This window comes from Haliaeetus leucocephalus, unplaced genomic scaffold, assembly GCF_000737465.1.
Source record: "Haliaeetus leucocephalus isolate CR32 unplaced genomic scaffold, Haliaeetus_leucocephalus-4.0 Scaffold451, whole genome shotgun sequence".
Classification (NCBI taxonomy): domain Eukaryota; kingdom Metazoa; phylum Chordata; class Aves; order Accipitriformes; family Accipitridae; genus Haliaeetus; species Haliaeetus leucocephalus.
In genome coordinates, this window is record NW_010972887.1 from 9,711 (window position 1) to 30,364 (window position 20,654).

The window sequence follows — 20,654 nt, forward strand, 5'->3', positions numbered from 1 at the left end:
GCCCGTACCTCGCTCCTGCTGGAACTGCACCCAGTAGGTGCCGGGCTCGGGGCCCGGCCGCACCTCGCACTCGCCGCCCCCCGACCGCTTCCCTGACTGGAAGTAGCTCTGGAGCTTCAGCATCGGCTTCTCGCCGGCGTCGGGCGCGGGGCAGAGCCGCACCAGCACCGGCGCCGCCGCCATGATGCCTGCCGCCGCCCGCTTTCGCTTTCGTTTCCCGCTCCGCCGCTCGGGGCCGCGGTTCCCCGCCCCGGGCCCTGCTCCAGCTCCCGGCGCTGAAGGGGAGACGGCCGCGCCGCACTCCTCCGGTTAATGGGGATCTTCCAGGTAAGAGAAGCGGGGCGGAGGCGAGAGCCCGAGGGGCCGGGGCTGGCCCTCCGCTGGGCAGCAGCTCCCTCAGGGGCCCGGGGAAGCTGCGGCTGCAAGTGCCCCAGCGCGACGGGCCGGGCTCTGCGGGGCTTCGCGGCGGTCCGGTGGCTGCAATTTCAGCTCCGAGTAGCGTTTTAAATACCCGGAAACTTCCTACAAATTTGGGGGAAGGCCCCGCTGCCGCCTGTTTGGCTTGCAACAGAACCGCTCCTGTAGGAACGCAGCCCGTCAGGCAGTAACGCGCGTGTATTTTCTCTTTCCCGTTTTTTACAACAGAGTTACAGTCCAGGGACCTCGGAAGAGAAGAGCGGTTTAGGTAAGCCTCCCATTTAGCCACCTGCAAAGTGTATTCCTGTATTTGAGATGAAAATTGCCAGCTGCAGCCAGCAAACTGGAAAACATCAATGTGGAATAGCCAAAAGCAACACAAAATGTGTCAGTTAGACACGGTTATGAATCAACGTTATTATTTGTTACTTCAACAGGATTTGCTTGTATTTCTCTTTTAAAAGTACGAGCTCTGATGAATCAGTGGTGAATCAGTGTGTCTACTTTATAAGTGCAAAACGTTAGACTCTCTTTTTATAAAAGCAGGTAGCATACCCTGGAGGAAAATTTGGTTAAACTCGTACAAATTGATTTACACTAATTAACATAACTACTGCATATAGTACTGCTGACATCTGCTAGGAGAGGGCTGTGTAGCCATAATGATAATATACAAACTGTCCCACTCTTTACCATTATTTTTGCTCCCTAAAAAAAAAGTGGTTTAAAAAGCACTTCTGATTTCTTAAGTTCTATACAAAGAAAGAACTTGCTTGTGGGCTTTAAGTGCAGACCAAAGAAGGGCCACAGAGTTAAAGGGCCACAAAGCTTATCACGCGATCTCTCTGGCACAGTTAAATGAACACATCGGCAAGTGTTCCTCTGCTGATGTGACTGTGAGTCACTGACTCTGCAAAGGCTTAGGGTACGCACCCTTGGACCTTGCTGGAAATCAGTAACAAAATGCCGAGAACGCCCTGGAGAGGGCAGAGGCAGGCTTCAGCCCTCTCGGCAAAACAAGCTCAGAGAGGGAGAAGTGGTGTTTTCTACCTTTTCAAGCATTTTGAAGCCCTGATTATGGCATGGCTTTTCACATTTGCTTTCTCAGCTGGAGTTTTAGTGGCAAATGCAGCACAGCATCATGGTGGCACTGCAGCCAGTTAACAAAGCCCTGTTACAGCATCTGTTTCAAAGACATTCCTCTCACACTTGTCTGCTCCTTTTTGCTCCTTCTCACCATTTATTCTCAGCCCGTTCAGCTGTGCTGCTGCACCAGTCTTTGAGGTTGGTGCTCTAAATCAAATTAAGTTTTGTGGTGTGGTTTTGTGGGTTTTTTTAATTCAGTTTATGTCACTGATTCATTTAAGAATATGTCCCCGACAATGGTTGTGCCAGTCTAATGGTGGGGAAAATAAACAGTAGGAAAGAGAAAGAGAGAACAAGTAGCAGGAGGAGACACATCTTAACCAAGCTTCCTCCTCAGGTAAACAGCAAAACAAACCCAAACCCTCAAGTCACTACAGGCACAGTGATACTGTTATTGTCATCTTTTAGTGCCTTTCTTTGCTTAGTTGGGCTTTCTAAGCCTATGAGAAGGGGAGAGAGATCAGACTATGCCAAAAAACATTGGTACGTAATGACAGTAGGATAAAATTGAGAGCTGTAAACCACACTTCTATATAAAAAGCAATGTTTTGACAGTATTATATTGGATTTCACTTTATATTATTCTGTATCCTAGGGCCAAGCATGGTAATGGATGAGGACAGCTTGATGATCCCCATCAATAAAGATGCCTATGAAGTTCTTGAGAAAAGAAAGGACTGTCTAAGTAATCTCATTTCCAGAAAGTTTGCTTGTACATTGACCTTCAAAAGTCCAAAATGTACTGTTGAAGTATACAGGAAAAAACTAAAGCAGGGAATTGACATTTGTGTTTGTAAGGATGATCTCACAAGACACAAGGCCGATGCTTTGGTGAATGCAGCCAATGAATATCTAGATCATGGAGGAGGCCTTGCTTTAGCCCTTGTGAATGCTGGAGGGCCAGAAATACAAGAGGAAAGCAATCTTCATATTGAAAGGCATGGGAAACTCACAACTGGCAAAATAGCTGTGACAGGTGGAGGGAAGCTTCCTTGTAAGAAGATAATTCATGCAGTTGGTCCAAGGTGGACTACTTATGAAAAGGAAAGGTGTTGTGACCTACTTCAGGAAGCTATTGTGAATGTTCTGAAGTACGTTAGTGCTCCAGAAAACACTATAAAGTCTGTGGCTATCCCAGCAGTCAGTTCAGGTATTTTTGGCTTCCCGCTCCATTTGTGTGCTCAAGTGATTGTAATGGCCATAAGGGAATTTGTTGAGGCAAGTCCACCAAGCTGTCTCAGGGAAATCCGCCTGGTGAACATTTATGAGCCTACAGTTGCAGAAATGAAGAAGGCCTGTGAAGAGTTTCTGGGTGATACCAGTTCACTTCAGGAAACACTTCCAGTTTCACCAAGTCAGCCTTCAGCTTTCATCAAATATGAAGGCATTCGCTTGCGCATGGTAAGAGGACTCCTTGAAGAGCAGAAGGTAAGTCTGTCCTGTAATATGTTGGACATGGAGTTGCCTCCAACTCTTTGCAGGATTTGGAGCCCAAGAGTTCACATGTTGTATTGGTCCACTAAATAGTTATCTTCTCTGCCTGGTAAGAATTTACAAATGGTAAATAAATTATAGTGGTAAGGAGTTGGGTTTTTTTCTAAATGGGTATTAAATATTAGAATGTTTTTATTTCTTTTTTATATACATTCTGTTATGGTATAATAGGAAGCTGCTAAAGATTGGATGGTTAATAATAATATATCCCTATGTTAATGTTTATCTTCTTAAAACATCATGGGAGTTCACATTTTGTCATGCATTCCCTAGAAGTCTACTCTTATTTTTTGCCTTGCCTTTTTTCCTATAATTTATGTTCTCATAGATACCACTACTGGAGTTACTCAGCAAACACTGAAACGGCTGAAAATAACTTATACAGATGATGTGCACCTTACCTTTAAACAGTGCATCATTTAAATTGATTCATTTAACTTTTTAGCTAGAAAATCTGATGCAAAATATATGAGCTTAGTCATAGGAATCCAACAGAGCTCTTGGACTGGAAGCTACATCACAGGAATGGCATTTGCTTTTAGCAAATACTGTATCAAAAAAAGTCTTAACTTTTAAAGGAGTATCTTAATTGAACAGGAAGTTCATTTTTTTTCACCTGAGAGCAAAGGATCACAAAGTTGAAATTGTGGGGAATTTTGTCAACCAATTCTACAGCACTGAAAGATACCACATGCCTTCAAGACTCTGAGAAGAATATGCTCCAAAGTCTTGTATCTTTAGATAATCTTCAGCAATTTAAGTTAGAACAATTACTGCTGTTATCAGCATTCTGTAAACAAGTGTTTTGCATTTTACATATTTAATTTGAAATACAGAAGACCTACTACAGGAATCTGCTGTTTCCACTGGGAATTGGAAGCAACCATAGCTTTGCAGTTCCCCTGTGTGCACTAACCCCACTAGTTCGGTGATGAGTGCTTGCTACCCTAACATGGGGAGCATCTGTGTGGGCTGCGATAGCAGACATAGCCATAGTTCTCTCCTGCTCATTGATAATTGGCTGCAGAATTGCATTTGATAAGACGCCTATGTGTCAGTTCTATAGCTGTGGTAACAATTCTGTTGAATACACTCTGATGACTTGAACAGGTCTTATGCATGCTGTTGGTTTCTGAAAAAAATGTGTGCATCTACTGCAACTAGAAGGTGCATACTTTGATGCATTCCAGCACTGCCCTTAGTAGTAAGTGGTAAGAGAATCTTTCAAACAGCTGATCTGCTGCAGTCAAAAGAATTGTTCCTAGAAAGAGTGCTCTCTATAGTAGCAAAGCTTGCAAATAGTAAACTTGAAGTATACTGAAACTTTGCACTCTTTTCTTTCAGACTACAGCTATCATTAATTCTGTGTCTGTGAACGGCGAGCCTTACACTCCGGTTTCAAGAGGACTGCTGCAAAAAGCGGGTTCAGATCTTCAAGATGAACTTAAGTCTAATCTTAGACGTTCTTTGCCTTACAAGGAAGTCATAATAACAAAAGGGTATAATCTGCCCTGTGAGCTTGTACTGCACATTGTATGGCCGCAATACCACCACAGGGTGTTACTGTGTGAGGTGATGATCAGTTAAATTGGATTATAATTGATTTTCATGTTGAGTGATGTGAGGATTAAAACACTTGTTTTTCCTGCAGGCATTCAAAGCTGCAGTGACAAGATGCCTGCATTACTTTGGGGAATCGCCATCTCTCTCAGTTTCTTTTCCAGCAAATGAGATTTGGTCGTTAAAGCTGCCTGTTGATATAGTGGCAGAGATCATGATTGAAGGGGTTTTAAATTTTGCCAGCACACACCCTGGGAAGAAGATAGAAGTGCAGTTTGTCTTTTGCCCATATGACCAGAATGCCTATGAGGTAACAAATTTGTTGCTAACTACCGATAAGGAAAACCCAAGTCTATAAAAATATTCCCACAGATGACTACAAATTAAGATAATCTGAATTCTGTACTACTTACAACATTTGTGAGCAGCAGGTCCCTTTATGAAACTATTTGTCTCATTAAGTCTCATTAACAGTTTTTTTTTACAAATCTCTATTTTCACTAAACCAGAAGTCTTCACCCTGTGGTCTGATAAGGGGAGGGAGCTCTGAAATTCTCATGATGGTCAGCAAATTTGTAAGAAAGAGTCTGCTCTTAACTCATTAGGGAATAAACTTACTCCTCCTCAGGAAATTTTTTTAACCAATTTTTTTTTTGTATGAAGTTCCTAGGGCAAAATACTGTCAACACATTATATGACCTAACATGATAGAAGGGTTGCAAGCAGACAGTGGATAATTTCAACTGCAGTGTGCCATTTTCCACCTTTTGAATATTTGGTTGATGTGATTAATACACAACTATTTTATATAGCCATCTATTACAAAAGTACAGAGTTTGCTTTTGTTCCCATTAACTTCGACCATCCATTCTTTCAATGGGTACAAGAACTAGGTGGAGGGGGGTTGGAACTAGACAATCTTTAAGGTCCCTTCCAACCCAATCCATTCTATGGTTCTAAGATCAGATCCATGTTCTGTAACAGTCCCAGAAACTCTGAAGGAAGCTGTACAACAGCTATGTGGTCATCACTTAATCCCTTGATAATCAGGGCACAGCAGAAACTCTTTTTGCTGAAAAAAAGGAAAGGCAATTTGCCAGATGCCAAATCCACTGCCTAGCAGAGCAGCGCTTCTCAGAGGCTTTCCATGCGTGATCATGAAGAGGAGCTTTGGGGTAAAGGCAGGGGAGTAGTCTGGGTTTTCAAACTGAGTAATGATTCATCAGCATTAAACTGCAAGCAATGAATACCTTTATCTGCTGTGGTTCTATGAGTTCCGGATATGCCACAACCACAAAGACGTGGTAAAGGTGCCATTCAGCGTGTAAGGTATCTTACCTTAGTAGATGTAGAACACAAATGCACTTGATATTGTCAGGAATAAAATTTTGGGAAAAGTTGACAAATGTCAGCTGTTAACGATTTCAGAATTTGGGGGGGGGAGGTAACTACAGCTGTAAACTGCTTATCTAACAGAGTTTTGAAGAGACAAATTGCTTATTTGACAACAGAGATTGCAAACTGCTCCTAAACTTTTTTCCTTCAAGGTTTTCCAGAGAAAATTTTATTCAGCAGCACAGAAACTGGAAAAAAAGCAGTATTACAACAGAAGTGACCATTTGAGTAAGTAATGAACAGAAGGGGCATTTCAAGTAAATGAGCACTCCAGATTTGAGAATCTGAAATCAAATCCCTTTAAAAAAAACTTAGTATTTGTGTCTTCGGGAAAGGGGGAGGGAAAAATGTGTGAGTGCTTCGCATTTTTACATTAATAGGAATGGAACCGGGCAGTCCCTTGTAAGATTTTTTCAAACATAAAAATCGTCAGTGCCTAACTTGTTGAAAGTTATTTAGTAGAAGGCAAATAAACTCTGCAGGGGGGTGGGGGGTCCTGGAAACCTTACCTTCTGGTATCTAATTTATTTTTTCTGAGCATACCAGAAGCGTAGCATGTTGCCTTGCACTGTACATCTTGGATTACATGTAGAAATTTGTGACAGCACTTGAAAGCCCTTCACTCTTCCAATGCACTTGTATTAAAAAAAAATAAATTAAAAAAACCTTTCTTGTAGGTACAGAGTCAGGCAGTCAAAGCATAAAAGAGACTGCAAATAATGAACCAGCTATTGAACTTAAAGGAAACACACGTACAGCATTGGAAGCAGCAGAATCATGGATCAAAAGCGTGGTACAAATTCAGAAAAGTCACTATGCTATTATTGAAAACAACTACATTTTTAGCCTCGGTAAAAATGAGTTTGCAGAACTATCTCGAGAGCAGCATTCTAGTGTATGTATGTGGGAAGAAGTGAGAGATGGAAAAGCAAGACTGGAATTTCGGGGCCCTCCTGATGCTGTGACTGATGCAGTGCTCACAGCTGAAAAACTACTGCTTCGTGTGCAAGAGAAGATTACAGACAAACAAGAGGAACTGCTGTACTTAATGGGTATGTAAAGTAAATAAGTGACTAATTAAATGAACAAGTGCCTAAATAAGGTCAAGTATGAAGCAATATATATCTATGTATTGCTGAGAGTGGACAGAATTGCATTCAGTTCATACACATACTGAGCATTGCTTTAATTACCGATATCACTGTCCTTTTATCATACAAGCCCCTGAAAGACCATTTGTTAGCTTTGGTTACTCACTTGGCAATATTTCCAGCAGAGCACAGTTTATACAGGGGTTGGCCGTTGTTGTACAGCCAGCTCCAGTACAGCTTAAAATTAAAGCCTGGCCACTGGAGACTTAGAAAATTTGCACTTAATTAACATATACCTTTGCTGAGCTCTTTTGCTAACTACAGCTGGACCACTGTTGCAGGACCCACCAATGGACTTGTTCTGCAGAGTCCTTGACTTTCATTAAGAGTTGATAGAACTAGTGGCATTACAAAAGCTACTGAGTGATCAACTTTTCCTTGTGTTTGTATAGTCATTCAATATAGATACTGTTATATGAAAGTTGGGCTGTCAAGAGATGTAATGGAGAAGATAAATTGCTTTTCTTTGGTTCCCTCTCTGTCTGGTTTTCTTTAATAAATGTAGAAAAAATTAATAATCAGTCCCTCTGAATATTAGCCTCTGGCATTACTTTGGAGAATATTTAACATTCTTTCTTCTTAACTAAACTACCAAACTACAGTATTGGATGCCTCCTCCTTGCCTTTGCTTCAGTTATTATGACGTATGAAATTTTACTCCCTTATTTGTATCCAGGCCAACCAGAAGCAGGTCAGCTTTCAGAAGGACACCTTCACAAGACAAATACTACTAAACATGTTGAGATTTCACTGGTGGAGTCACACCTTCAGGAGTTTAAAGACAGACAGAAACAGTTTGAAAAAGCTGGGCTTCATGTTCTCAAGGTAAAGAGGGTATTGATGGAAAAAGCTAAATCTCAGCTGATACAGTTGAACTAACATGTTTAACATGCTTAAAAAACTCAGATAAACTACTTCAATATATTGCTTTTAAAAATTAAGATCAAATCAGCCTAATCTTTAAAACAGATGTAGTCTTTAAAATACTTTTTATTAGGAGTAAACATAATCACTCAAATAATCACTCAAAAAGTGTGGTTAAATTCGGAGAAGTCCTTTAACTGTACTGTATATTCTGTCTCTTATTTCATGCTTCAAATGTTCCTTTATAGGACTCTAGAGAAATATGAGATTGGTATGTTAGAATGAATACAATATTCCAGGACACTAATGCAGTGTCTCCGTCTTCTTCTTGTGAGCTTGACACCAAAAATTAGCAACTGAATTTGTCAGAGTTATGATCTGATTAGTAGCATGTTGAAGCTGGGATCTTGCTTGGATATCAGTGCTTTACTGAACAGGAGGAGGATGAGGCTGTGTAACACAGAGAAATACAGAAGTTTGTAAGCAGGGATTTGTGCACCTAGTAATTAAGACCAGGTAACTGGAAACCAGACTGCCATGTGCCAAACTGCCTTTCATACAAGAAAGGTATTTAACTTTGAAATAATAGCAAATACCAATCAGATGAAAGCAAGTGCTTCTTGATTTGCGGAACTAAAGACTTTGTCGAGTCTCAATGCAAAAGCTACATCAGAATTTGAAAGAATACTGCACTGAGGATCGGTCATAGCTCAAATTACTTTTATGAGAGCAGAAGCTTGATCATGTTTCAGCACCTGCTTGTTTTTATCTGAGCAGTCAGAAGTCTGGCATGAGCAGGTTGCTAGAGAAGAGGCCTTGCAGGCCCCTGGTACTGACTTTTGCCATAGCAACTGTGACTAGCCCACTGGTAGAGTCAGGTATGCCAGTGAGAGCTGCCGAGTAGCCAATTTGCCTGAAGTTCTGTGTGGTGTTATGTTGCATGCAGCCATGCTTTTGAGAGACAAGTTAACGTAAAGCCCCTCTTATCTGTAGACCTTTTTTTGCCTTGAGAGCTGTAAAATTTTGATCAATCAAGAGCTGAGGTTCTCCGTGCCTTACAGTTCTTTAAAAGATTAAGCCGTAAGCACCCACACAGCTTATTCTCGCATACATGTAGTTGATAATCTGTTCAGCACAACTCAAGTACTGGGAATCAGTACACTAGGATATATTCCCACTGATTTCAATGAGAGGCATGGGATAGTGGCATGGTTCTTCTCCTGTGGATCAGTTGCACACTTCAGATACCTTAACCGCTACACGGTCAATGCATATAAGCTAAATCGAATGTTTTTGCATTGAAGAACATAGCCAAAACAAGAGCACCCATGGATTTCATGGATATTGGTCGCCATTTGCTTATACTACACTATTATTTATGTTACAGATTGAAAAGATACATAATCCTCTTTTATCTGCTGCATTCCAACAAATGAAAAAAAAAATAGAGGAAAACCAAGGTACCTCCAAAATAACCCACAAGTTGTACCAGCACGTTCCTGCTCAGTTCTGTAGCTCAGTGTGCCAAACTGGATTTCACAGGATGTATTCTCCACCAACAGGTAATAACTTGCTTTGGCATCTTTAATTAAAATGAATAGTGACTGACTACTAAAGTTGGATTAAAATCAGAAAAAAATGGCATTCCTAAACAAGAACTGTTTCCTACCCACATTTAGAGTCATATGATCTTACTTTTTTTATCTACAGTAAGATTTTCCTGTTTTTCCTTCCTGATACCGTAGTCAGTAAGGCTCTGGGAGGATAAGCCTGGATTCCTAGCCTAGCCCAGACACTGTTGACAGCATTGTTAATATACACTCAATGCCATGTCCAAGTTTGACTTTCTTTCAAGAGTGATGCAACAAAATAAATGTCCTTATTTACTTGCTGTGAACATGCGTTCAGCAGCTTGATGCTTTAAAGCATGTTCAAAAGAATTGCAGAATAACTGAGGCTGGAAGGTATTTCTAACTACTAAACTCCTGCTGAAATCAGGTGCAATCAGAGACAGCAGATAATCTGAGCAGGCTGCCATTCAAACTATAGTAGAGTTAGGAAGAAAGTTGTGGTGTCTATGGAATATTGTAGTAGACAGATATTTTCAGAAATTGAAAGAATAAGCATTTAGCGCTTCATCCTGCAACAGGTGAAGGGCATGATGTTTTGCTTGTCAAATGCAGAGCCAGAATTTCAGGCAATAAACTGTTCAAAAAGTGGAGATTTGCCTTTCCTTGTCTATGCAATGTACATGGCCCATTTTCACACTTTCAAAGTAATAAATAGAATGATGGTCTAATTTAATTTCTTTGCACTTTTCCATGATACTGTAATAGCATTTTATGCCGTATTCTCCTTGTAAATCTCAAAGCTTTTTTTTGTAGTTTGCACTACTAAAATCTTACGTTCTTTGGTGCTTGTCAGAATCCTAGTACATGATAACTGAAGTGTTTACATAAATACATTACACCTTGATGTTTCTATCACTGGATTAACAGTTAAATGTGAATGGTCACTACTGCAGTAGCAGTAAAATCAGAATGGCCATCAGCTGTCATTGCTTATGATTTCAATGGGAGGTCAGTGCTAGCATTAGAGCCACTTAATGCAAATTTACTTCCAAAAGGATGGCATGCATTGAGCAGTAACATAAAATGTCATATTGAATCAAGAAGCAGTCTCTTAGTACTACCACCCCAAAAGAACCAATTCTTAAAGGCTTTTTTTTTTTTTCTTCTAAATATTTTTCTTTGTTTTTCCAGAACAAAATTATGGAGCTGGCATCTATTTTAAAAGGAACCCAAAAAGCCTAATCAAGGGTAAAGATATGTGGGAAACAGACTCTAAAATGTATGTGTTTGAGGCTGATGTATTAACAGGCTTATACACTGAAGGCAAGCCATCTTATATTATGCCACCAGCAGTGGAGCGGGATGCCATTAAGGTATATGACAGCTTAGTAGATGATGTAAACAATCCTGACACCTTTGTCATTTGCAACAGTGTTGGGGCCCTTCCACAATATTTGTTGACTTGTTCCCCAGTAAGGGAGAAGTACACGGCCCTCTGAGGAAACCAGCAGCATGCTGAGTGAGCATTAATCAGAACTGTAGCTATTGTGAAGACCCCCTCAGAACAAAGCCTAGTACTTAGATTTTAGGAGGACGCTCTACCTAGTAACTTGCTGTGATCAAAGTGCCTTGTGCAAAGTGCTCTGAAATATCCATGAACAAAAAAAGTAAGTCAGTACCTTAAGGAGATTAGAACAAAATTATCTGTGAATGGAAACAGAACGGAAAGCATCACAAAATACAGTTTAATGTTTATCTGGTCATGTACTTTATGCCTTAAAGTGTTCTGAGCCTGGCACTATAAACTTGATGTTTACATAGGTTGGCATTCTTCCATTACATTTTCTTAATCTGAGATATTGCATATGTTAATGAAATCCAAGAAATCTTTTTTGTGCCTTTGATTAAATTTTCTTTTGACTTAAATAGCTTTCACCTGATATATTCACCCATTTCCCACTTAGGGACATGCCATTAAATACACACAGTTACAACAAATGTGAGGCAATACTTCATGATTTCTAATAGTAGTTGCTGTTACAGTTTTTATTGGTTAAGATATTCAAAGCATTGTAGATACATGTATTCAAAATAAAAAGCATGAATAACACTATCAGCTGACCTGTTGTTTTTTCAATATAGTCTTAAGAACATGACTTGGACTGTATTTGAGCTTCAGATTTCGCAGATGTGTTCAGTCTCTTTGAAAGGCTACAAAATAGTAGGGAACTGGTTCAAGCTACAGCTTGAAATTGCTCTTTAGTTAATCTACATTTACCAATATCTTTTAAAGATCACAGTGTCAGCCTTGTAGCTAGGTATTGCCATGTTGCTTCTGTAGTGACCTGAAGCCAGTAAATGGAAAAGCTTAAGAGCCATTATGCTCATTTCAATGTAAAAGGAGATTCAGTCCAGCTCTCAGGTACTTTGAAACTTTCTGTACTAAAGCCTGAAACTATTTCTGATGTTAGCAGGGTTTAAAACAGATCTACCGCCCTGAACTAAAAGCTACTAGCAGATTTATCCAATCTGAAGCATTTAAAACTACCAGTTATGGTCCTAACTAAACATCCAAATGGCTTATAACAGTGCTGTTATACAGAAATAAAGACCTATCTGTCAATATCAGGTCTGCTGCTAGACTGAAAAGTCACCTAGGGTTAAAACTGTCATTATCTGGTGAGAAAAGGGCTTGCATAAAACTATTAAAAAAACGACAACATTGCCATATGAAAGGCATTTCATGCATATGTAAAGCACTGTGCTAATGGAGAGCAGCTTGAACCCTAAACCATACGTGAAATTAGTGTTTAATAAAACTTTTCAGAATAATTTGTTAATGAGTTCCCAGCACATTTGTACTGTACCTGCAACTCCCAAGATAGTAGTCATAGTGCTAGGAACCACTCACAAGTTCAAAACAAATTAAGTTATAAAAGTCTAATTCTGAACTCTAAAGTGAGGTTGCAAGTGGAAATTGTTTTTTTAACCATTGCAAAACAAACTTTTAAATGAAAATATTAATATTTGGTTTGGGTTTTTAAAATTATTTTTAAGATTAGCTATGTCTACATTGTTGCAAGAGGGTAGCTTTTGTCGTGTGTGAGCCTTATATGCTCTAGTGTAATGTTAAATGAGCAAACCCCCCTGTGAACTTGTAAGAACCAGCTAACACAAGTCTCATTCTCACAGAAATCCCAAAGTTGCTTTTAGATAGTATGCTGGAAGTTTGACAACAGAATTAGTCTATATCTATTTTAACTTTTCCATTTATGCAACTAGTTCTTCTCCTCTATTTCTGTCCCATTTTTCCTCATGTTTCTTGATTCATGCACTACTGCCAGGAAGACACACAGCTGTAGATTTAAGGTTTGTTAGACAGCATTGAACAAGAATAAGTTCTTATTCCAGCTTTCTTCAAGAGGTTTCATTTTCTAAAGGAGTTTTGTGGCAGGATTTTTTTTTTCCTGTTTTCTCTTTTAAAAAAACTCAGTACAGAGTTTCTGACCCAGTGCAACAACTTCTAACAAGCATCAGTCTTCAGAAAACGTGAAGGAATTTTTTTTTTTTTGGCACAATGTAACATCATTTCTCCTACTCAGAATAAAGAACAGTTTTCATAATGCAGTGTTATTTTAAACTGTTACACAAGTACTGGTAACAATGTATTTCATTAATAACCTTTTAATGAACTTTGTAACTCTTCTTCACTGCATCTGAAAATGTTGGTAGTCAGTTTAATAGAAAAAATAACTACTGAGAAAACTTTTAACAGTTTACTTGAGTGCCCAGCACATGCTTCCTCCTCCCTCCGCATACACCTGCAGTTTATAGGAATTCAGTCTTACTGAATATTTATCTTCCATTTTATTATAGCAAGATTTTTTCTAGTATATAATTTCTACTTAAGTTCAACAGTGTCTTCTGCACTTAGTGATACAATATATATTCTATATATATATAGTTTTTTAAAAACTGGTAATGTAAGAAGTTGTATATAATTATTTTCATCTGGTCCTCAAAAAGAATAATTTCATATACAGATAAACCCAGCACAAACTAGATGTACCAAGTAGTACATATTAAAATAATTACCACAGTAATTGAAAATTTCTGAACTTAGTCCTACAATAATCAGTTAACTAGAGGCTACTCCACAGCCTCTGGGATTTCTCTGTCATCCACAATAAGGGTATGAATAATTCCTTCCTTTCGTTTTCCACTACTGACAGCCTTAATGCAACAGCTGTGATCACCAACACTGAAGTGAGTTTCAGTCCCATCTTCTACAAATTCACCCTGGGAGAAAGGAGATAAGAATAAAAACAGACATGTGCTATTTTAGTAAAGTAAAAGCTTGAGTGCATCAGACTGTTTTCAAGGTCAAGATCACTTGTAAATCCCACAATTAGAGCAGCTGCAGGTACCTGCAACAAATACAGCGCAAACGCTGAACGAAGCTGCAGAATCTCAGATAGGACTTTATCCAGATGTCCAGTTAAAGGTTTGTGGGTATTAGATGACAAAAATTTCACATAATCAGAAATGGTAAAGTTGGAGTGTGTGAATTCATATCGTTGATCCATGTCAGTAAAACAAAAATAGAAAAGATAGTTTCCTTTCAAGTTGTGCAGTACAGCCAATAAGTACCACACAAACCTATGCTGAAGTGGCAGTAAAACATGAAGTATTTAGTGGTGCCTTTTACAGCAGGATGAAGAGATCCCTGAATTGAGTATAACAGTTGTGTATTTTGGATACACAGCTCCTGCTGCAGTTATGTAATTTCCTGTTACAGATTTTGCCATGCATAGCTGTGGTTTTGTCATCATCTTTGGGAGAGTAGAAAAATCTGTGTGCTGCTTTAATGCAAGCACAGTTTGACAACTAAACCCGTACTCGTAGCTTGCAAGAATATCTTCCTAGTGCATTTACTACATTATAGAAAAGGCTGAGAACCATCAAGAGCTGAAGTTCTGATTCGCTGAGAGAGGATGTTTCTTCCACTAATTACTGAAGAAGCATTTGGTGAATCTTTTCATCCTGTTCTGAAGTACAGCAAAACTGTTGGTTTTACAATTTGTACTTATCCAGGGGATTACTTGTGGCAGTAGTAATCATAGTGACAACTCTCTAGTGAGAAAGCACGTCCTTCAAGGATGTGGAAGCCTACATAGTATGCATATTGAAAGCCATCATAATCTAAAGACACCAAATAGATTAAGCCTTCTAGCTGTCAAGCAGCTCTAAAAATTGATGCAGATGTGACAAAGACAAAAGATTTGATTTGTTCCAATGAGACTCTTAAGCCCTAAGCATTAGGGACCATCTCTAGATGGAAAAAATCGTGAGTCATAACAGACAATGTGTTCAACTTCCAGTCACCGCTAACATGAGCAGGTTTGGATGAGGTGGCTCTACACTCTGCATCAAAGTCAAGTCCCTCCCTCTCCCTGGAAAGTTTTCTCCCTAAAAACCCTGGACAACTGACCCAGAAGATTTATTTTGCTTGTCTAAAAAGTGTAAATAAAAGCACTGTTTACTCTTAAATGGATAGATGTTTGGCATCCTAACTGAAATACTGTCAGTTATAAAATACAGTAAAGGACATTCGGAACAGACTAGTAGCATACTGGCTGCCTAGGTGTATGCTCATACTCTGTGGTAAAGCGAGGTAACACGCCCCTCTGTGGCTTATTTTGCTAAGCTTTGGTTATCTAGCCATAGCCTGTGAAAAGCCTTTGGAAATGATCACGTACCGCTGTTTCCATTTTTTGACCATTGCACCACACATCCATAGTGTCCTTTTCTGTGAAGGAAAAAGAAAACAAAAAGTAAAGAGAGCAAGATTTTTTTTCCCCCCTACAGACAAGAAGTTCTAGGAATTTTAAAAATTTACTGCTGAATTTTACTTAGTGAAAAGAAGTTCCTAATTAGCCATAGTACCTAGGCTACAGGGTTTGTTCTTACACTGGAGAGATGGGACACTGTCATCAATGGGCAAACAACTTTTGCTTTGAACATACCTCTTTTACCTCTCCCTAGCCCTGGCTATTAACGCTGGGTTGTTCTGAATATTGTCAGAGATATTCTGACATTCTTAAACTGAAAAACTTGAAGACAGAAAAATCAAGTCATTTCTACTAATTATTTGAGTGCTGTTCATTCAATGAAGCTCTAACATTTTTTCCAGGTCAGTTTAACTCAAAAGCAGCATTATTTAACATCCATCAAACTTTGTATTCTTAAAATCTCCTTGAAAACCCAAGTACCACTTTAAATATCAATCTTGGATTTTTTTCTTTTAAAATAGAATATTCTTTTACTTTTCCCAGCACATCCTCCTTAAATTACTGTGCTCTAGAATTCACATTACTGACACTGTCATCCACGGGACATCAGTAGAGAGCTGAACACTGCTTGCCTTTTAAGTAAGCATAGGGAGATTAAAAGTCTGTAAGGAGACTAATCTGTTTCTGGCATTGAAATTGTCTTTCTTCCCTGCCCCCCTTCATCTTAGGGCAGTTCATTCTGTCCTGAGGCTTAAGAAGAAATCACAGGCCAAGATCTTGTCTCCAGGTATAACAATACAGCAATACCTAAATGGAAGTTTTCCCACTAGATGCCATGGACAAATTCCTCAGGGGATCCCTTCCTCCCATCTGCTTGTAATGTATTTGGGAAAGGGAGGCAGAAGAGAAGGAATGTATTGCCTTGCTATTAAGAAAGTGAAAAATCATCATCTGAAGTGTTTAGATTAAAATTAAGAAGTGATGCAGGAAAAAGGATGCTGATTAATCTATCAAAAGTGTAGAATAGCATTGTCATACTTCTTCAGTTAAAGACTCCTTGACTTTGGGTTATGATTTTTGGAAGGAAAACCTGGTTAGCTGGTTAAACTTACACACACAGCAGGTTTGATCATAACATAGATTACACTTCTGTAACATGCTTCACCTGGAGAACTGTCTTGCTAGGGCAGCTCTATGGATATAGAAGCTGTAACTCCTTCCAACCTCCCCTCCCCCCGCCCCGTCTTTTTTTAAAACTAGACAATGCTGCTGTAGAACAGAACACTGACAGCAGGCTCACACAGGTGTAACAAGACCATTATTTTTCAGACTGCCTTTGGCATCTAATTCCAAACTTCCAGACCACCCAGTGGTAGCCACTGAACTGTGCTTTCTCTTAATTACCAGTTATTAAATGCATACAAGTTTATTCAAAGGCAGAACATAAAGTCATTCAGTGTTTACTTACCTAGAACAACTCTATAGTCCGTACCACCCAAGCTCAGTACCCAAGTGTTGGTTGTTTTTGACCTGTTCTCCATATACTTCTTGAGACTCTTTCCATTGATCTCCAAAGTATATTCATATGCAAAACCACTGACTGCATCAATGTTGATAGTAGCTTTTGTTTTGGCTGCTCCAACAGTGAATGTTTCTTTACCCACTAATTTAAACATCCATTCTTTTCTTATTTCTTCCTGTAGAATACAACAAAGACAATGGGTATTAATTGATAAACCTGAATGCATGTTTTAGTATAAAAAAAATTGAACTAGGATTCGGAAAACAACTCAGTACTTAACTATTATTTCAGAATGAACGAATACATGATACTTAGTACATCTAGAGTGCCTCTGCCCAAGGACAGCAAAGCACTTCATGAATACTCACACCTTAATTGTAACTGAAAAAAAGAATGATGCAGTTCATTAAATTAGGTAAAGTTAATCAATTGAATATAGCTCACTTGCATTTATTAGTCTTTTGTTTGTTCTGATGCCTGTTGCATGGAAGTGCACTTATATAATCTGTATCATACTGAATTTTGAGCACATAGCAATTTCACCTTTCCGTCAACATAGACAACACGTTTTCCTGAAGTGGTCCCATGTTCAAATTCAATCTTATGAACACCATCACTTAAAGCTACTTCCCAAATAGCCACCAAATCTGTCATCTTCTCTAAGTGGCTGTACCGAGACCTACGGAAACACCAACAGAGTAAATTAATTGTTGCTGAAAGAGTTCAATTACTGATGTCTATAGTTCAAAGCTTTAGCCCTTCAGGGAGAGTCACTTTTTACAAATGACGAATGAGACTTGAAAGAATAAGCTTACAGAACTGCTTATATTTTCATATTTTTTCGAACATTCAAGTATGACAAAATATTACAAAATATAAACAGACAGTTAAACAGACTCACTTTGACAAACACTGTACAAAGACATATATATCCACAACCATATATAACCTCTAAAACTTCAATTCAGGTGGTAGTATGGTTACAAAATTATACTTTGAATTCAGATGCTCCTGGACAGTTCTGCAATTTCTTGGCAGGCATTAAAATACAGTATTTTGATTGGTCTCTGAGAAAGTGTTTTAGCCTTTTAAACTTAAAGAATAATCAGGATGACCAGTTTAGCTATTATCTGTTTTAACAGATTTGTCTGTAATCTTTCTCATAAACATTACCTACATCATTCAGAAATGCAACTGCACATACAAACACCCATGGGGAGGAGATCTGGCAAGATATCCTTTCATTTAAGTAATTTTTAAAGTTTAGATACAGTCACAAGTGACCACTGGAACTGCGGATATCTTTCCAAATCTGCTCATGCCACAGTTCTGATTTTTTACCTTACTTCATCTTCACAGACAGTAATCTCCTCTCGGGATGCCATAGTAACCAAAATGGCTTTTAATCCAATTAGCAGCAAGAAAAAAAAAGAAAGCAGAATAGCAGCAGAGAAGTATTGAGGCCTAAATTTTTTCTTGTTTTCTCCATTTAAGATAAAGGACATTTTTAAAAGTGTCATGCACTATCAGGCACTACCATAATGTATGATGAAATACAAACATAATTTTTCTTCTTAGACAAAAAGGCAAAATTAGTATGTGCAATTTATCCTAACTTTACCAGCACATCATAACTTTGTCAGTTATTTGATGGAAAAATGGTTTGCCTAACTTGTCAGCAAAAGCTTAGAAACAAACAGCTTGACCAAAGAAGGAACCAAATCCAGAGCTGCCTATCTCAGTCACAAACTACGGACTGTTGCCACCTCCAGGAAAGTGAAATAGCAGACAACAACTTCAACCTACTCATTTTTCTAAACCACTATAGTAGTTTTCAACAATCGCATTAGCAATTCGACCAAGCAATTCAGTCATAAAGTCTATGTGAACAACAAAGAAATCACTTGTTTCTTACTTAGGACATTTTTAGATCATGACTGTGTTTTACAACACTGCTACTACTTTTAATTTATCGTTTTCAGTAAACAGATTAATTGATGTAAGAGCTATCTATATCAAGTCTGTGCATATCAATTAAGCATAATTTCAGTAAATGCAAATAAGTGAATTTTTGATAAATTGTACTTTTCAGTGAAAAATGAATTAGAAGTTGTAAGTTGTAGGTTCTTCAGCATGACAGAGTGTGCATTTAAAAATTAAACCTCCTTCACTCTGTCTTAATCTTCTATTTTAAAACATGCTCGAGTACACTGTTGTATTACTGTCCGTGGTTGTGTCAGTAATTGCACACATTTCTGTTCATAAACTGAAAAATAAGTTTTAAAAACAGTGAAACCACTTTAAGGATCTAAGGATTTAATTCTCACAGTAGCGAGCAGTCTACACCACCTAACAGATGCCAAGGAGATTGTTTTGGTTGTTCCTAAAGTTATGGGTTGATTTCTGTGAAGGTTCGCATCCCCTGGCAGACGGTGGAAGTCAGGCTGGGTGTATGTCCGCACTTCCCCCTTCCCATTCTCCTCAAAGGAGCGGGGGCCAGGGGCTCCTCGTCCGTGCCAGCTGATCATCACAAGAAGTGGCCTCAGGCACAAAAAGAAATGCCCAAAGAGGTGGCACCTGGAGCACAGCTGCAGCCTACCCACAGAGGCCGCATCACCCCCGCTGCATGAATTTTAGCAGACAGTTTAGGATCGATGCTGAAAGGGTCAGAAAAGGTCCCAAAACACACAATTTCCTTTTTTTTTAAAAAAAAACAAAACCAAAAACCAAATCACAGTAATGTGGTAATACACTGTTGTTGGTTTTTTTTTTAATCAAACCTGAACCCAAACTCTAGGCCAGCTGTAAGTTTTCTGAAGGACAGTCGATACCACCAGGGCCCGAAGGGAAAGCGGTACACTGCCCCACGACGAGGGGATGGGTGCCTGCTGCAGAGGTAGCCCAGCCCTCAGACAGTCACTCGCTGGCTCCAATCCAAGGAAACGGATTTGTACTAACCGCCGACCCTCTTATTTCGCTGCATTTTCTGTTAATCAAGCCAGCAGCCCAAAATGAGATTTACTTCTTTATGCATAAGGACTTGTTCTGAAGACTAGGATAGGATTACCGCCCTGCATCCACCTAATCCACGCCTGGTAGCGCACAGCGGGGAATGGTGCGCTAGGACGTAAATGGACTCCAGAGACGGCAAATTTCTCCCCACCACCCACGTCTATTGCCAGCAAAAATTTTTTTTTTTTTAATTAAGTCCTGGCAGCGACATTTCTCAACCCTCCTCCAACAGCTTCTTGCTGATCGCCGCGATCCTCCGTACCAGCGAGAACAGCCGACTCCTCTCCGAGCCGCGGTTGCCCGAGCCTCAAGGCCCAGAGCCCCGCGGCCGGCTGGCCCGGCGGCGCCCGGGGAGGTTTCCCGGCCCCTCCGGCCCCTCCTCCGGGCCGGGCCCGCGGCAACAGGCGGAAGCAGAGGCCGCCGGAGACGCGGTCTGCTCCCTCCTCCTCCAGCGGCCAGGCGGTCTCCAAGGAGCCCGGGGAGACGCTCCCTCAGCCCGGGCGGGCCCGGCCGTCCCGCCTAGGCGATGCATGTCTGGGCGTCCCCGGGGCGGGGAAGGGAGGCCAGCTCCCAGGCGCCTTGAGGAGAGATCGGGCCTCCGCGGGCGGGCGATCGGGCGAGCCCGGCCCGGCCCCACGCCCCGCCGACTCCCGGCCCCGCTCCTACCTCCGCGGGGCTCTCCTCCCCCTCGGCTCCCCGCGCCTCAAAATGGCGGCGGGCGGCCAGCGCC

At 40.1% G+C, this 20,654-nt stretch overlaps 3 protein-coding genes across 4 annotated transcripts in view; 1 reads left to right on the forward strand and 2 right to left on the reverse strand.

The window, feature by feature from the left end:
* The window catches only part of DTX3L (deltex 3 like, E3 ubiquitin ligase), an 8,585-nt gene extending 8,361 nt beyond the window's left edge, over positions 1-224 (reverse strand). Inside the window, exon 1 of the mRNA XM_010575107.1 lies at positions 9-224. Within this exon, the coding sequence (XP_010573409.1) occupies positions 9-183 (175 nt within the window). The 5' untranslated portion in view covers positions 184-224. The remainder of the gene's footprint in view (positions 1-8) is intronic.
* A 1-nt stretch (position 225) lies between these two features.
* On the forward strand, positions 226-11,520 carry PARP9 (poly (ADP-ribose) polymerase family, member 9). The gene is made up of 10 exons (XM_010575108.1): positions 226-327; positions 646-685; positions 2,159-2,991; positions 4,402-4,629; positions 4,709-4,927; positions 6,165-6,240; positions 6,690-7,064; positions 7,840-7,988; positions 9,415-9,589; positions 10,790-11,520. The coding sequence occupies exons 1-10, from the start codon at positions 313-315 to the stop codon at positions 11,095-11,097; spliced, it is 2,418 nt and encodes an 805-aa protein (XP_010573410.1). The 5' UTR covers positions 226-312; the 3' UTR covers positions 11,098-11,520.
* Positions 11,521-11,553: 33 nt separating this feature from the next.
* On the reverse strand, positions 11,554-20,616 carry FAIM (Fas apoptotic inhibitory molecule). Of its 2 annotated transcripts, none has more exons than XM_010575110.1 (5): positions 20,591-20,616; positions 17,456-17,591; positions 16,859-17,087; positions 15,358-15,407; positions 11,554-13,897 (listed from the first exon to the last, which is right to left on the reverse strand). In XM_010575110.1, the coding sequence occupies exons 2-5, from the start codon at positions 17,564-17,566 to the stop codon at positions 13,748-13,750; spliced, it is 540 nt and encodes a 179-aa protein (XP_010573412.1). In that variant the 5' UTR covers positions 17,567-17,591; positions 20,591-20,616; the 3' UTR covers positions 11,554-13,747. The 2 variants fall into 2 exon arrangements, with proteins under 2 accessions (XP_010573412.1, XP_010573413.1); XM_010575111.1 differs by lacking the exon at positions 20,591-20,616 and adding an exon at positions 20,187-20,221.
* Positions 20,617-20,654: the final 38 nt, after the last annotated feature.

Bases quoted from the DNA above. Each gene is read 5' to 3' on its own strand.
- FAIM (XM_010575110.1), bottom strand. From the start codon at position 17,566: ATGACAGATTTGGTGGCTATTTGGGAAGTAGCTTTAAGTGATGGTGTT. The intron at 17,088-17,455 runs GTGAAATTGCTA...TGTATTCTACAG, and splicing joins TTGTCTATGTTGACGGAAAG to GAAGAAATAAGAAAAGAATG. The intron at 13,898-15,357 runs GTACGTGATCAT...CCTTTCTCCCAG, and splicing joins GTCAAAAAATGGAAACAGCG to GGTGAATTTGTAGAAGATGG.
- PARP9 (XM_010575108.1), top strand. The intron at 2,992-4,401 runs GTAAGTCTGTCC...CTTTTCTTTCAG, and splicing joins GACTCCTTGAAGAGCAGAAG to ACTACAGCTATCATTAATTC. The intron at 4,928-6,164 runs GTAACAAATTTG...TTTTCCTTCAAG, and splicing joins ATGACCAGAATGCCTATGAG to GTTTTCCAGAGAAAATTTTA.